At 47.4% G+C, this 17,147-nt stretch overlaps 1 protein-coding gene across 1 annotated transcript in view; it reads left to right on the forward strand.

The window, feature by feature from the left end:
• The first annotated feature begins 599 nt into the window (after positions 1-599).
• LOC144818741 (uncharacterized) overlaps positions 600-17,147 on the forward strand; it is a 186,854-nt gene continuing 170,306 nt past the window's right edge. Inside the window, exon 1 of the mRNA XM_078676445.1 lies at positions 600-971. Within this exon, the coding sequence (XP_078532571.1) occupies positions 948-971 (24 nt within the window). The 5' untranslated portion in view covers positions 600-947. The remainder of the gene's footprint in view (positions 972-17,147) is intronic.

Below are 17,147 nucleotides of genomic sequence, written 5' to 3' on the forward strand. Positions count from 1 at the left end.
AACTTACATTTGCGTTTCAAATATCCGATCCTGCAGCAACACACTTGCAAAGCCCATATATGACAGTAACACGATTCAGGCCCCAGTAGAAGTCAATGGGTTAAATACATTCTCCCGTTTGTTTTTTTTTGTTTTTTTTTAGAATTCTCCCACTTTTCTTTGTTAAAATATTGTCATATATATGGTATGGTATGGTCCATATCTGGGTGAAAGCAACTCTGCTGTTAATTGTAATCACTAACACTTTAAAGACGTTCGCCACTATCCCAGTGGCTTCATGCATAAGAAAGCTCACAACTTCTTTAAATGGAGCTGCATCTCCAGTTAGCGCTGCGGCACTAAACTACTAAGGCGCATGGTCGCAGCTGGTACGTTTTTTTGTAGCCAAAGGTAGGCTTAATCAATGAGGCCTTTATCTCTCGAATGTTAAAAATAAAAGACCAAGCGTGGGTGAACATGCATTTTTAGACTATACGTTACATAGACCTTTTTAAATTAAGCGCAGTGGTTATGATCGGAACCAGTTGCTGAACCGGTCCTCAATCTATCACTTCCTCGAGTGACGTCACATGATAGTGTTTTGCCTACTGAGCGTGCGCAGAAAGAGATTAGCCAGCCGTCTCCCTGGAAATGAACTATGAGCTGTGAACCTGTGGGCATGCTCAGTTCTACTCGAGCCGGATCAAGTTCCGATTATTCACGATAGGCCAGGGTTGGCAGCGCTTGGAGCTGTTTAACTTTTTGAGTTCTGTTTTAAGGCAGAACTCTCACGCTTCTCTGCACTCTTTCCTCTGATGCTGCTGACCTGTTTCTAGGGAACGAGCTGTGTTTGTGTCTGTCCTGGCCTGGGCATTACCATTTGTTTGGACCCCCCAGGGAAAAGGGACTGGGTGTCTGGTTAGTTTCCTCGTCCCTGCCCAGCGCCTGTACTACAGTGGAAATTAGAAATGACCCAGCAGTATTCCGATAAGGTAAGTAGTATAATATTCACTGTTTTCTCAATGAGAAAAGTCACTGTACGCATGAGAAACCCCTTTAAGTAGTAATGTTTTTAACACTGGATGCTATTCCATTAATGCATGGTAAATACATTGTCTATCGAGGTTTTGCAGAAGAGGCGGCTTTACGTTTGACATTCAGCACCTGTGCGTGTAATAAAGACTGCATGGTTTCTAGCTTTTTGCTGTTTACTTGCCTCCTAGTCCGGCTTTGGTAAACCATGTGTCCCGTTTTATATCCCCCACGAGTGTCAGAAGGTTGATCCATGCTTTAATAAACGCCCCATTTCTGTGGACAACTGTTTTCTAAGGTTGTTACTTGAATTAAACTCGTACAGTAACCTAAAGTAGTGTCAAAAGTACTGTTGTATAGAAAAAAGTGCATTTTTACTGTATTGTTTTACTTTTGACATTATGTCTAAAATAAACCAATTTTCCCCTTTTCTGTTCTCATAATTTATTAATGTGCATATTGAAAAGTTTGAACCTCCAATAGGAACTGGTGTTTGAGCTGTAGGGAACAGCACAGACCACTGACGCAGCTTTAATGAAGCAGTGCGCATCACAACTCCACAGGTATACCCCTGGGCGACTGTCTTGCAAAACTATGAACCGCACTATACGTCATTCAGTGCCTACCACATTGGCCTACCTCCCCCCACACCCTAATATTACCCCACAACTTCGCTGCCTGTCTGTATAGCTCTACTGTACATCCTGAACGAACTTAATTCCTAAAACTGTACACCTTTAACGTTCCGCCTTCTGCAAGCATCTGCATACTCCCCCCTCGCTTTCAATCCCCCTGACCAACCCAAAAACAATAAAACTGCTTCAAACTATGAAAACTTCTCATTCAACCGCCCCCCAGAATAACTCCCCTGTATAGTTTTTATGTCCTCCCTCTTAACCCCCACTGAAACCAAAGCACCGACCACCTCAGCCCCACCTTCTCGTAAGGGCACTGACAATGACTCTCTCTATTGCATCAAATAAAGATCCATCCCTAAACTGACAGGTGTACACCATCGCCCCAGGAAAACTGTGCCACTTTGAATCTTCAATTCTGGGTGCACAACATGACTCGTCCCTTTTGCTTTACAAAACTTTTGCATTTCTCTATTCAACTTCCTTATCACCTTAATCATAGCTGGGCCCTCCGCTCCTCCAAGTCTCTCCTAGGAATCAACTTTGCCCATATCAAATTTGTGCTAGCCCACAAGCTTTTATTCTCCTTTAAATCTGTCTTCATTGCTTTTATCACTCATGGAAATTAAATTTCCTTTTGTTTGCATTTTGAATCCAAACTTTGTGTGGTGTACTGTTTTTCCTTTTTTTGTGTAAAACTTACAGTAGTAAGGTACTATCACGACCATTTCTCGAACGTACTCTACATTGACCCAGGCTGGGTAGTTTTTGGGTATACCCTGTTAAAATTTAACATTCATTGCTTTTATCATCACTAAACTCTTCTCGCTCACCAGATAATTTCCCCCCCAAGTTAAGCGTCAATATATCCGGACAGCCTTCGACCCCTAACATCCTATTCAACTGAGGTAGCAATGCATGCATAACATTCCACCTATACTTGCCAACGCACTCTCAGCCGATGCTGCCCCAAACCTAAATCTGCCCCATGCCTTCTCTCTTTTGCTTGTCTCTGCAGTCATTTCGCATTAGAGTGACCCACAATCTAAACAGTCATCTCCTCGGTCACCGGGCCCCGAACAGATCCTATGGCTAAACAATACAACAATTAGTTATTATTCAGTGTGAGTGTCCCCTTGCTGAGCATAATGCTTGTAGCAATCCAATGACCACCTCCCCAACCCCATTATTCTGCTTGTGTCCCAACCCAGCCTGCTTACCTCTGTCGCCGTCCCTATTCGAAATGAGTGCATGCATCCCATATTTCTTTGACTGCAAGTTAAAACCACTTAATACCTTAAACAACACTGATAATAACGGAAACACTATAACTTTAGACATCCCGATGCAGAAACCCCCCCACCTCTGTGTCTCTCACTTGCTTTCTCAACATCTGATACCAATAAACTGGGTAAAACCTATTGTCAGATAAAACCCGGACTCGCTGCACTCCCACATCCTCCTTGATTTGTTTTTGACCTTCCTATATATATCTCCAAACCATCACCTATCACTTCTATTTCAGACCAATGCAAACCTCTTTCCTGCTTTTTACCCATCAATGTTGTCTCCCCCAAAAAACATGCAACTCACTAAACAAAAAACAACACACATTCTGCCTTATCATTGCACACTTCAGGCAATATACCCTTCACCTGAGAAAAAACCTACCACCTCTGTGGCTTCCTCGGACATCCTCCATTGCCTTTCTCTCTCGCTCATCACTCCAGCAGCTTCGTTCCTAGCTCGCCTGCAGAGGGTTCATAACCCCCATGACCCCACAACAACTTACCTACAAACGCAAAACCTCAAAGCTTTTCCACCATCATCACCTTGGACCATTGTTTCTAAAATAATTATCATGATGAAATATACCACGTCCTTTCTTCTCATCCACTCTTCCTCTTCACAGTTTCTCCTCCTTGCTCCTGATTTCAAAGACTTCAGCCAAGCCTGTCCATATGTCCTCCTCGTTGACTGTGCCAGGGACCTGGCTACCACCTGCAGCATCCACTTAGGCTGATCTGCCACAGTTCTTCGGGCATCAGAGTCTTGTCTTTGTCCACTCCTGAAGCTAGACCACAGAACCTCTACCACTGGGAACGAGACAAAGCGTCCTCTATGGCATTAGTGATCCCTGGTACTTGTTTTACTCTAAACACAAATTAACACTTCAGACAGGCCATAACAAAAACCCTCAACAATTTGAGCACCTGCATATCCTCAACTGATTGCCTGTTCACCATGTGAGTGAGGGCAGTTTTCCCAAACAGAGCGATTTGACTGCTTGGGATATTTATGTTTTTATGTTTTTGTGTTTTGCTTGTGTGGCCTACTCTATACACCCCCTTTTGTGTGTGTACATTTGTGATTTCTGGGGGTCAGGGGTGGTAGAGTTTAAACCTATAGGACCCTCACCCCTTTTCTGGGTTGAATACACCATGTGCACCACCATGTTGTCCACATTGAATTATTTTTTTTTTTGGCAAACTTGTCGCCCCACCCAAGGTGCCATTACCAGTGAAAAAACGTCTAAAAATGCAATGTTTCTCGCCCCATGATGCCACTCGTCTGGCCATTGCTCTGCACATCAATGTCCTTGCCAGTCAAGGCCAAACCTCGACTCACACGCAGCATCTGAAAAAAATGAATTCCCACTCAGTTTCTTCACCCAAACTTCCAGGGTGATTCCATTGAAATGCTCCCAAAACCCACACCACATTTTTAAGCCCTCCTTCACTCCTTCCTCAAGCCGCACTCTGTGATCTGGCAGAGTCAATCCAGATGTCAGTCCCAATAGTCTACATAAAGTCCTGCCTGCCTGTACCATTCGAAAGGCAAAGTTCAGATTTCCCAGCAGCACCTGTACCTCTTGCACCATCACTTTTTTCCTTTCCAGCATTATGTCAATCAAGTCCACTATAGCCCTCTTATCCTCTGGCAACCGTGCCTCCATCTGTACTGCATCAATCGCAATACCCAAACATATCACTGTACTTGGCTCCACCGTCTTTTTCTCTGCCAAGGGGACTCCCTACGTCATCTATGAGCTGCTGAAAACTTGCCAGCATTTGTTGGCCGTCTGCAGAACCTAGCTTCCCTACAAAGAAGAAATCCTCTCAGAAAAGTGTCCTCGTTGTGCAACCTGTTACAAACGTGAAAAGCCAGTGCAGAAAGGAACTGAATATCTCAAAAAGGCACAGGAAATGGAGCACCCTATAGGCAAGGCCTTAGTTATGTTACCATTCTCTCCCAAGCGGAATTCCCTGCAGTTCGAAGTCAAAAGGTTGTACAGGCGGAGGGCTGACTTAATGTACCTCTTAGACATACACATTGAAGGTCCCACCCTATTCACCAATTCAATTGCCACATCAAATGATGAGTAAGAAACTGCCATCAAATCTTCCGAAATGAAATCATTTACAGACTGTCCTTCTGGTCATGATAAATGCTGAATGAAGTGGACTGGCCTTTTCTTCTTTTTTTAAAGGACACCCAATCGTGGACACAATACTGTTGGCCATTGGCCATTCATCAAATGGGCCCTCTGTCCTGCAGTTGTGCCAGAACTTACAGTATTCTGGGTTGCAGGATCCACTGTTGAAAGGCCCAGCATGATGCTCATCACCCTGACTGTCCTCTGCTTGCTGTTCCCTCTCCTCCCTGGGTGGGATGCCCCTGAAAGGCATGATATACCAGTGGCAAACCACTTGCCATAAAGACTGTTGGCCACAATCCATTGTCCAAGTCCCCCCACTTACCATCTGCATCTTCTGCCAGTTGATCCCTGAACTCCTCCTCATATTGTACCCAGGCGTAACCCCAAACTTTGTGAGCTTTCAGTAGAACACCCATACTAGCCACACACCTCTCGGGGACGTTCTCACAATACACACTGGTGTATATAAGAAATGCCGCTGTCCAATTTTCAATTGTCACAGGGACCCTTGGTCATTTGACCAGATCATATTCTTCTTCCTTTGATACTCCTTTCACCTTTCACCCTAATATATATATATATATATATATATATATATATATATGAAACTGAATCCTGACCGCCAAACGTGGATTCAAGCAAGCCGGGCCGAAGACGGCTGTAATGCCAGAAACCGGTCCCCGGAAGCTTGTTTCTTTTCCAGTAAAGAATTGGCTTGGTAGTTTGGTCTGCCCTGTTCTCATGATGCACTGGGCCAGGGTCAGACTAATTTGCATGTAGCCAGGTTCTGAACTGGGATGGTGCAGTGAGCTAAAAAACGGTGATGGATCAAGCCCTGATCTTTTGACTGGGTAGGAGTGTTCTGCTTAATTCAGATACTCTGTCCATCACCACCCCCTTTTGAATCGTCACTGTAGGAGCATTCCGGGGCCTGGCTGAGTCTTGTGAATGGGGCCGGACGTAGGGGACTTGAGGAGATCCAGGACACCCCACGACTCAGGTTCACCAGTGATACAACGCAAGCACCCCTTTTGCACGGTATTACAGCATTTATTTCAAAACATTGTTCCCACATCAGTACTCACCCGGCAAGTGGCATGCTGGGAGCTGTAGTCCAGGACTCGAGACTGCAGCCAGGAACTGATTACATCTAAGTGGGGACAGCTGAACTATCACAAATGAGAGAGCCGGTGGAGTCTCAAAAGGAGGTGTGGGTGTTACCTTCAGTCATTAACCGCATCTGAGGAAGGCTAATGAGCCGAAATGCATTATGCCGGAGGTGTTCAATAAAAGCATTTCCTTTCCCCGCTGTGTCCTCTGGTTGTTCAAAGGGAGAGATCGATGGAGATATATATTCCTTCACCTTGTCTGTCTTGGTGCTGTTGTTTTGTTTAGCCCTCCTTTCACCTTCCTCTAAGACCTCAGCGGACTGTCCTTCCACTTCGCTCTCCTCCTTCTCCCCTTCTTCCTCTGTACCCCCCCCTTTTAGCCATATGTGTCCCTTTTGCAATCTGACCCCTGCCCCGCCCTCTGCTGCACCTCCCTAGCACCCACTATCACGCTTTTAGACACCACGACAGGCCAGACCACCTCCGAGACCTACTTACCTAGGTTCAAGGTCCGCGCCCCCACTGAAGCTTGCCGTCCTGCCAGCCTTTTACAGTCCTCGACCTCCACTCACAAATCCCCCTGTGACTTCGGCCTCACTTTCTCCGGTAACGTACTAACAGATACCTGTTTAGTCCCCCACCCACCCAGAACTATTCTCTTTTTGCCCCTCGCAACCCCACATTCCCTCTCCATTCCAAAAATTCCCCTTCCTCAGCCTTGTCCGTGTTGTAGTCTGGTACCAGGTCCTCCTCAACCTCATATGACCATATATGCAAGCCACTCATACTTTAGGTTTCATCATCCACTCCTGATTAGTCCCACCAATCCCATGATGGCTTATGTCTTCATAATTCACTGTGGCCACACAAGACATTTCTTGAGGAGGCACCCTAAGACTTTTCTTCAAGCCGTTGTGCCACTGCCCACCATCGTAGTCAGGCTGGATGCTCCAGACCAGGGGTCTCCAACCTTTTCTGTATTGAGAGCTACTTATGTTCAATAAAACACATTAACAGCTAATAATATTATTAGTGCAGTATAATTTCAATTTCTTTATATGTATATTAATTCAACCAAGCAAAATCTTTCTAATTTAATAAGCTGGTCTGCACACAGGGGAGCTACTCAGTTAGCTCAAGAGCTACAGTAGCTCACAAGCTACTGGTTGGAGACCCCTGCTCCAGACCATGCCCTCTCTTCCTCCCGTGGTACACCACACCAGACTCTCTCGGGCCCGCCGTCAACTGCCAACCTGTAGCTGAACCACCAATAAGGTCTTAGATGCTGGTAGCGGTCCTGTGGAAGTCCTACTATGACTCTCCAGCCAGTATCCACACCCACCTGCCCTCTTCACCAATGTCCCCCCCACTGCAGCCCTACCTTCTGTCCCAACTCTCTACTTCCTGCCCCAGTCAACCCACCCAGCTGACCTCTTCACTTGAGCTTGTCTCCACACCACCCATTATATCCACTGCCCTTGAGGTTTGTGCCTCCCCCTTTGGCAGTTAAGAGTCCCTAGTCTTCCTGGCATTTACCCTCACAGACTTTGTACTGGTTTCCTTAGGGGCAAACAGTTTCTTAAAAGCATCCTGCCCTTCTATGTCCTCCTCTTTCCCCCTTCTTTGAGCACTCTACCTCACTCCAGTCCACCATCGCTTGGACTACCGCTGTTGCAGGACCCCTTATGGGCTTTACTACTAGCTTCTGTTGTGTTCCTTCTGTCCGTGCAAGCTCATGATCTATCTTTGCAGTACCCATAGAGCATGCCTGGCCTGCACCCTTGATTCTCTCACCAACCCCAGTCCTCAGGAGTCATGCTTCAGTGAAGCAGCACTCCTGGCCGCCTTCCATGGTGTGGCCATATTGGCTACTTTAATCACCTGCCCCATGCGTCTTAGGTATCCTCACAGGCATTTTTCCTTAATACAGCATCCGACCCTTGCTCTGGGTCTGCAAATGACAAATTCAAAATGGTGCTGCGCCGCTTTGTCCCTCCCATTTCAATTCTCTGCCTCAGACCTGCATGGTCCCCAGTTGTCTGTGCTCCCTTTGCCCGTGCCCGTTACAGCTTCTTATTGCTGCCCATCTGCTGCATTATATTCCGCGCCCCTGCCTCTCCAGCACAAGTCTTTGGATTTGTTTTCAAGTGGGACACATTTCACAGAGGTCCTTAGGTAAAACTATATGTTACACTGCTTCCCTTAATGAAAAGGTAATTCCCCCCCACCCCCCAAAAAAAGCAGAAACTACAGTTTTGCCCCCAAAAGGGAGCAAAGACATTCCTCATGCTCTTGTGAAAGGAACTAGGTTGATTGCCTGTGATTCCATAGAGAGAAAATAGAGATTGGCATTTAGCAGCAATACTAGGCAATTGTGGTAGCTTTTACCCACTATAAATATTGGGGACAAACCTCTGTGCTGGCCACAATTTCTACCAAACTTTTAATTCTGGTGCGGTTGCAAACAGAACTAGCCCTGCAATTGTATCAAGGGCCAGATCAGTTGAAATTAAATAACTGGTCTGTACTTGCTAGGGTTGGCCTAATGACAGCTTATAACTAAGAGATAACATAATTGTCTTTTGCCCACTGCTGAATACTTGTCAAAAATAGCCAACTAACATTTGAAAGTAAATAGTGTGATGTATTGCTGGTATTGCTTTATTTGTCTTCTCAAAGTGTGGGACAATCAATGCTGATTTCTATGGCGTAGAAAGGAAGCAGTTCAATATAGTAACAGTTACAAATTACCAACAGTATTAAAAATGGGTCACGTAAAAGCAGATCACGATTAAAATATCACTCAGTATGCAGTTAATAAACAGCTGCTGTTTAGATTCTGCAGGTCTAGTGCTATTGTAACATATGAAAAGCTTCCCTTACATAAAGCACACTGACATAGATATCAAATGGGTTGACCACTTTCAACTTTGCGCATTTATGCTGTCATTGGAAAATTATGTGTTGTAAAACAATCAAAGGACCGAAGTAAATAGTCTAGCTCCCTCAAGAATAAAGGGTACATAATGTCCAGACAACACATCATGGTCACCCTGGGGACAGATGGAAAAAGTCAAAGATGTCTGCTTAAAATCTCAATCCTCAGGCAGTGATTGAGGCTGGCTGGAGGACAGCCTGGCTTTAAGCTCCTAAACATTGTCCCTCTCAGACAACAATTTTGAGGCATCCGCATGCAGGCTTGTTGTCCCAACAATTCACATTTGCTTCTGAAACATAAGTGGCATTTCTAAATCGTTTGATAACCCAGAAATGCTGAGTATTTCGTAAGTAAAAGAACACGGTATGTCTTCGAACGACATAGCGACTTACTGAGGTCTGAATAAATGATTTCTGCGATTTTCTTTACTCCAGCCACAAAAAGCAAAAATATAGGCCACATTTCTGGTTACCTATCAATTTTTGTTTCTAATAAGATTACACTCTTTGTTTCCTCCGTTGACTTGCAAAGTTCAGATTACCTGAGTTGGTTTAAAGGTAGCTGCTGTAACCAGTTCAGACTCCAGTAATTTAATTCTGTGTAATACACATATTATTTCTGGCAGGAGAAAGAAAAAGAAACCCTCTCAACAATCAATACTCGAAAGACTGCAGTCAAAGCTTAACTTAAGGCTGTTTCAGTAATAGTTACTTGGGATCTTAACACCAACTTGTTCTGGGTTGGTGAAGACTTAGCAGCTGCAGATATCAAGTTCTTTGCTATCCCTTCATGTCATTTCCCACCCAGCATCAGGACAAAACTGTCAAAACCACAATAAAGTCACTACACAGTTTGGGATTAACGGTGCTCAATGGCTGTTTTTCCAGTTCATTCCTCTTTCATATTTCCACCAAAAGGCTAGCAATTATCAACTATAATTTTTTTTATAACCTTTATTTTTTTATTTCGCAATTAGAACACAATAAGTGCACATTGTCTTGGGGGGGGGGGAGGAGAGGGGACACAGCACCTCATGGCCCTGTACAGTAAGGAGATCAATCGGCATCCACCGCCACACATGAGTATAATGTCCAGAGTTTGAGCCGTTTGTGGAGCATCGGGGAACGTGAGCCATGTCTCCCTTGCTAGTTTCATGAGTCCCGCATACTGAAGGTATTGGCCCCAACCCAGTCCAAACGCCTTGCACACCTGTTCGAAAGAAATAAAGGTCTAATTCAGATACTAGTATGCCAGAACCTGGCAGCCCCCTCCAAGCTTGTAATGACATTCCCCATCATCTTTCATACCGGGGCCAGGGACCACACACTCGGCTCTCATGAAACGGCACATGCCCGAGAACGCAAGCCATAAATGCTTGCCACACAGTTGCGGTCTGCCTGACCACATATTGCAAATCGCCTGCAGCATTAGTCCCCTCCATCAGGGTGGCCGAAAGCCTCTCTAAATGGACTCTGCTTCCAAACAAGCGCTTTTCCCAGTTGCCTCCCTCGTCAAGCCATTGAGCCACATGCTGTAGGTGCGCCTCATAGTAATACAGGTCCAATCTGGGGGCTTCTAGGCCCCCATCCTCATAGCGCCTCGTTAAGACCTGCATGGCACCCTGCTGCGACGACCCGCCCAGCAGAGGGCACCAGTAGGGAGCTCAGCTGACTAAACACCCTCATGGGGATGCTACACAGTGAGTTTTGGAGCACATATAAGCAGCTCAGGAGGACAACACATCTTAGCCACCACTATTCGTCCCTTGAGAGATAGAGGTAAGGTGTTCCAGAAAGCCACTGACCGCTTCAGGGAGTCTAGCACCCCAATCATATTCAGTTGTAACAGACGTGCATCCCTAATGGCAACCTGTTCACCTAGGTATCAGAAGTGTCCAGTCTCCCAAACCAAACACAGCCTCGGGAGGTCCTCCGGTGGCAACGCTGCCATACTGGCCAAAGGGAAGAGCATGAACTTGCGCCTTTCCAGGCGTAGGCCAGAGTAGTTGGCAAACTCGTCCAGTAGCTGCAGTAATTTAGGCACCGCCACACGGGGAGATGCAATGTAAAACAAAGCATCGTCAGCATGCAACCATATCAGATAGGAGCTTTCCCCAATGTGGATCCCCCACTGTTCGAGTTCACGTCGGGCCCACACTGCCAAGTGCTCGATGGACAGCGCAAACAGAAAGGGCATCAGTGGGCAGCCCTTTTGCATCCCACGCTCAAGCATTAAATTATCTGACCGACTGTTCCCTACTCTGACCCAAACACAGAGCTCTGTGTAAAGGAGTTGTACTCACCGACGGAAGTGTGGGCCAAAGCCAGTCACCCTCCGCACCGCCTTAAGATAGCCCCAATCCACAGTGTCAAGCGCCTTCTAGAGGTCGAGGGACACCATCGCCAATTCTTCTTCACTGACCTGTACTTGTACTTTGTGCAAAACATGCGATAGACGCCGTAGATTCATGCCTGTGTTGTAGTCGGGGATAAACCCACACTCGTCCTCATGTATAATGTGTGGCATGTGAGTGGCCAGTCGCCTTGCAAGTGCCTTACTTAAAATGTTAACGTCTGAATTGATCATGGTAAGCGGGCTGTACGCTGCCGGGTCCTGTCCTGTACATCTCCCCCCTGCTTCAAGAGCATGCAAATATCCCTTTCCTGTAGAGAGAGAGGCAGGCCTCCCTGCTCGAACGCCTCATTGTATACTTGCAGCAACGACTGTACCAACTGTTCCGAATAGGCTTGGTAATATTCGGTCGGGAACCCATCCCCCCGGGCGCCTTGTACCTGGGCAACTTACGAACGGCCTCCAGTAGTTCATCAGCAGTTAATCATGCCTCCAGCTCCTCGTTGCATGTGGGGGGTGCGTCAGCTGCAGCACCCCCAAAAATGGGACAAAGTGATCTGTCCGAACTGACAGGTCCACAACATACTCCCTCTACAGGTGTTACTGAAACACTTCCAGTATGCCTGCTCTAGAATATTCAAAATTACCCGCAGCATTACGCATGCAGGTCGTCAACGAGGGGGCCCAATCCCTGCGCAAGATCCAGGCCAGAAGACTTCCTGATTTGTCAGTTTCTCTGTGGAGCCACTGATGGTAACAAGTGAGCGTGTATTTCTCCAGTCTGTCTCAGATGTCACTAATCTGTTTGCGCAGAACGCGCTCGGGTCATAGTCAGTTGGGTGGGCTTTGTCACCGGTCTAGTTCTCCGCCAATTGTGCCTTCCTTGTCCTTCAACTCCCTCTGCAGCTGACGTTGGACACCGCACGTAAGCTCTATACCCCCTCCCTGCATCAATGCTTTCATTGCTTCCCACTCTGTGAAACAACTGGTTGTCCCACCCCAGGTAAGGGCCATGTAATCTGAGAGCGCCCGAAAGAGAGTCGACCTTCCCTCCTGGTCCTGTAGTATATCAGGGGCCATCCTCCACCTTCAGGGTCCCCGAAGGGAGGTATTCCATCGCACCACGCAGCACACCGGCACGTGGTCCGATAGGAAGCAGGTTAAATGTGTTACCTCGGCCTCCTGAAAAGCGGGTGTCTCTGACACCAATACCCTATTGAGCCTACTGTTTATGTTGTATGTAGGAGAAAAACAAGACAAAAGCCTCTGGGCTGGATGTTGTGCCCTCCAAAGGTCCTGTAGGCCTATTTCCCTCATCCCTGCTTGCAGTTGGTTCGTCATATAGGACTTCATGCCAGCTCTGGGGTGGTTGCCTGTCCAGTGTAGGGTCAATGACGCCGTTAAAGTCCCACAGCCATATCAAAGGTACGTCTAGCTCTGCAGTTATTAGGTCCTGCATCGCCTGGTAGAAAGCAGGCTTGTCCATATCGGGGACCTATGTATTCAGTATAGCTGTGCCTCGGCCATCTAACTGTCCTCACAGAAGCACAAAGTGGCCCCCCACATCTGCCTCCATGTACTGAAGGGTGAACGGGTTGCCCGGCGCCTCCCAAACCAGTATCCCCCTAGCATATGTAGAATAGGATGAGTGAAATACCTGACGCTGCCATTTCTTTCCACCCTCGCTGTTCCTGAGTCATCTAGGTGGGTTTCCTGCAAACAGGCAAACGTAATGGTGTTTCTTTTCAGGAAGGAGAGCACCCTATGTCGCCATGTGTAAGTACCCAAACCCCTAAAATTCCACCTGAGTAACTTAACCTCCTGTGTCATATGTACGCAATTCACCATTCATCCTGCCCGCTGGCCCCCAACCGCCACCCAGCTCCCAATCGCCATGCACCCACAACAATTAGTCATCAATAAACCAATGAACAAAAACTTCCCACCCCCCACCCACGGACAATACATGCACAACATCACTGTCAAGACTGCCCAACCCATGCTTGTGCCAGGACGTACACAGCCACCCCAAGCATCCAACAGGGACTTCTAATTAACACATGATGCTTCCCCAACAGGCCACCAGCAGAATATGACTCGTTTTTTTATACCATTACTTCGCAGCTTTTTACTACGAAATTTTTACTTAGCAAGTACCATTACTACGCAAGATTTTAGTTTGCATACTTTTACATTGCAAGTGTTAATGTATGCAAACTAAAATTTTGCCTAGTAATAAAAAGACATTTACCCCAACACTACACTAAATACAAATACACTACCCTACACATAACAAACTTTAAAACACTACCCAAACACTACACTACCCTACACTACTCAAACACCACTACACTACCCTAAATCACTACTCCCTGGACGACCCTCCCCTTCCCCCAGCCCGCTCTCTACACTCAAACACTACCCTGCACGACACCCCAACACTACCCTAAAACACTACCCTACGCTACACAACACCACAACACTACCCTAAACATTAAAACACTACCCCCTGCACAACCCTCCCCGACCCCCAGTCCTGTCCCTACACCAAAACACTACCCTACACGACACCCCAACACTACTCTAAACCATAAAACACTACCCTACCCTGCACTAACACCACAACACTACCCTAAACCCTAAAACACTACCCCCAGCACGACCCTGACCCTACCCCAAGTCCATTCCCTACACTGAAGCACTACCCTGCACAACCCCCGACACTACCCTAAACCTAAAACACTACCCTAAACTACACAAACACCACATCACTAACCTAAAACACTACCCCCAGCACGACCCTGCCTCTATCCCCAGTCCGGTCCCTACACTGAAACACTACCCTGCACGACCCCTCCAACATTACCCTAAAACACTACCCTACACTAGACAAATACCACATCACTACCCTACACCCTAAAACACTACCCCCAGCACGACCCTGCCCCTACCTCCAGTCCGGTCCCTACACTGAAACTCTACCCTGCTCGACCCCCTGACACTACCCTAAACTCTAAAACACCACCCTACAATACACTACCACCACAACACTACCCTAAACCCTAACACACTACGCCCAGCCCGACCCTGCCCCTACGCCCAGTCCTGTCCCTACTCCCAAACACTAACCTTCACGACACACAGCACTACCCTAAACCCAAATACACTACTATACACTACAAAAACACAAATACACCACCCTAAAACCTAAAAAAACTACCCCCTGCACGACCCTCCCCCTAGCACAACGCCCCTGGCTTACCTCTCCTGACGTCCTCCTCCATGACGACTGGGGCCGCTCTCCCTATCCCTGAGCCTGCAGAGTTCTGCCTGAAGTTGCGTTCTTCTTGTCCCACTGAAAAAACCCTGGCGCTTCCCTTACAGTACAAAATCGAAAATGACTTGTTGTCTTTTCTACCCTTTAATAGGACCATAGTGATGTTTTGTTTTTATTCAATTTTGAGGCCTTTTGATTGTTTTAAACATATAAAGAAACATTCGATGGGATTTTTTTATAGGACTTTACTTTTTTCAATTCAATGTGACATTTTAAGCATTACTGGTCATTGCTGAAAGTTCTTAAACTTTTGATCCCGATGAATCATTATTTTTACTGCCCACATGCCAATTTGAGACATTTTTTTCTACAGTGCAACACTCTACACTTCAAAATGGGTGAGTGACTAGTGCCATTGTTTAGCCATTACAACGCATGCGTTGTTACAGCGCATGTGATGTAATAACTTGCGTAGTAAAGGCTATGCGTTGTTACATCGAATGCGTTGTAACGCATACAAAGTAATGGTATGCGGAGTGAAGCCTCCGTAGTAATGGGTGATTACCCACCAGCCATGTCTTCTGCAGTTGCTAACAGCCATTAGTATCGATCAGCATCCAAATCTGGGCTCAAAATGTGTCCTCTCCTCCGGTTGCTCAACTCCCCGCACCCCAAACCGTTCAGAGTGCAATCCAAGCCACTACACTCATACTAGCATCGCTACTAGGGTACCCACATCAAACTCAGGCCCAGTACTCAATACATACATACAGTACACAGACCAGACATCAACTGTTCAAGCCGGTACTTGGTTCAGACTTCTTTTTGGGTCAGGAGCCTTGACCATCAGGGTCTCAGGTACAATGTCCGCAGTTGGACCCAGTATCTGCGACTGCCTGTCCGGGTCCAGTGCCACATTCATTAGCTGCAGATCAAGCGGCCCAGGACCCGTGGCGGGGGCCAGCTGCAACGATCCGTCATCCCCCACAGTGACCGCGTGGTCGCTCGACGATGTCCGGTCCCGTGAAGGCGCAAGTTCAGACTTACGCTGGGAATCCTTTTTGCTGTGGGAGCCCCATCTTTGCCTCAGGCCATGCTGTTCTCAGGGAAGAAGTGCCTCCCCCTGAATCTCCAACCACTCCCAGACCTCGCTGGGAGATTAGAAGAATTGTTCCTTGCCTTGTGACCGGACTTTCAATTTGGCGGGGGCAAAGGAGCATATATTGCAATTGTAGAGAATGTAACTTCTGCTTAACCGTCTGAAAGGATTTACATTGCTTCTGAACCTGTCTGGTATAATCCGGGTAAATAGAGATTTTGTTATTTTGAAAGTGAAGATCCGGACATTCCCTCGCCGTCTGCACAATGCAGTCTCGGTAGTTCAGCACTTTCGCTATTATAGCTCTTGACGGTGCATCCCGGGGGGGGGAGGGGTGGGGGCAACAGGGTCCTATGGGATCTCGCAATAACCAACAGATCTGATAGATCCCGGGAGCACAACAAGGTGTGCACCCACTTCTACAAGAATTGCTCAGCTGACCCTTGCTCCACATGCTCCGGGACTCCCAGCACCCGGATGTTGCTGCGTGGAGCACGCCCCTCTGCATCCTCCGCCGGCTGCTCCAGTGCACTCATGGCTACCGACATTGAGCCATCTGTTGTTTTAGTGATTTCACTTCTCCCTGCAGATCTGCAATATCTCCTTCGGCCACCGTGACCTTCTCAGCCACTCTCCGCAGATCCGCTCAGAGGAGGTTAATATCAATCAAGTCAGTCTTGATGCAATCCTCTAGGGCATTCCTGGAACCCTGGATGGAGGCCAAGAGCTCAACCCGGGATGGCTCCACTCTCTCTCCCTCATTGCCCCTGTCTGCCTTGTAATTTGCTGCGGCGGGAGCCTGGACGGGGTGAACTGGGTGATCATGTTGAATCCAGCAGCCCTTGCCGCCCTGTCTTTGCCCATGTTCACTATGATGTGGCGGGATCACTGCCCCCCTCGGACTAACGGCCCCTGAGTCTCCTCCATGGGATACGCTGAGTACAGTACCTTCCGTCCGTGACAACTGCTGCAGCAGGAGGTGTTCGCTCAGTAGGGCCTTCCAATCTGTCTGAGGCAGCTGTGGGGTTTGGGGTGAAGCCGGCCCGCTTCGCCGTGGTCCCCATTCCCGCAACCCCCGGCTCACATGTCGCACCCCACAGTACAAAACCCTCCTTACCAGCACCAGGCAGGCAAGATGGAACACCAGGGGGGTCCCAGAATATCCTCTCTGCATCAGGTTAAACAGTCCATACAGCGAGGGCCAATGTCGTAACACCCACTGCACTCTGGGCCAGACTCTTTGTTCCTGCAGGGTTTAGGGTGTACAGGCCCAAATCCTCAGCCAGG

The sequence above is a fragment of the Lissotriton helveticus genome, chromosome 2_1 (genome assembly GCF_964261635.1).
Source record: "Lissotriton helveticus chromosome 2_1, aLisHel1.1, whole genome shotgun sequence".
In the NCBI taxonomy this organism is placed as follows: Eukaryota; Metazoa; Chordata; class Amphibia; order Caudata; family Salamandridae; genus Lissotriton; species Lissotriton helveticus.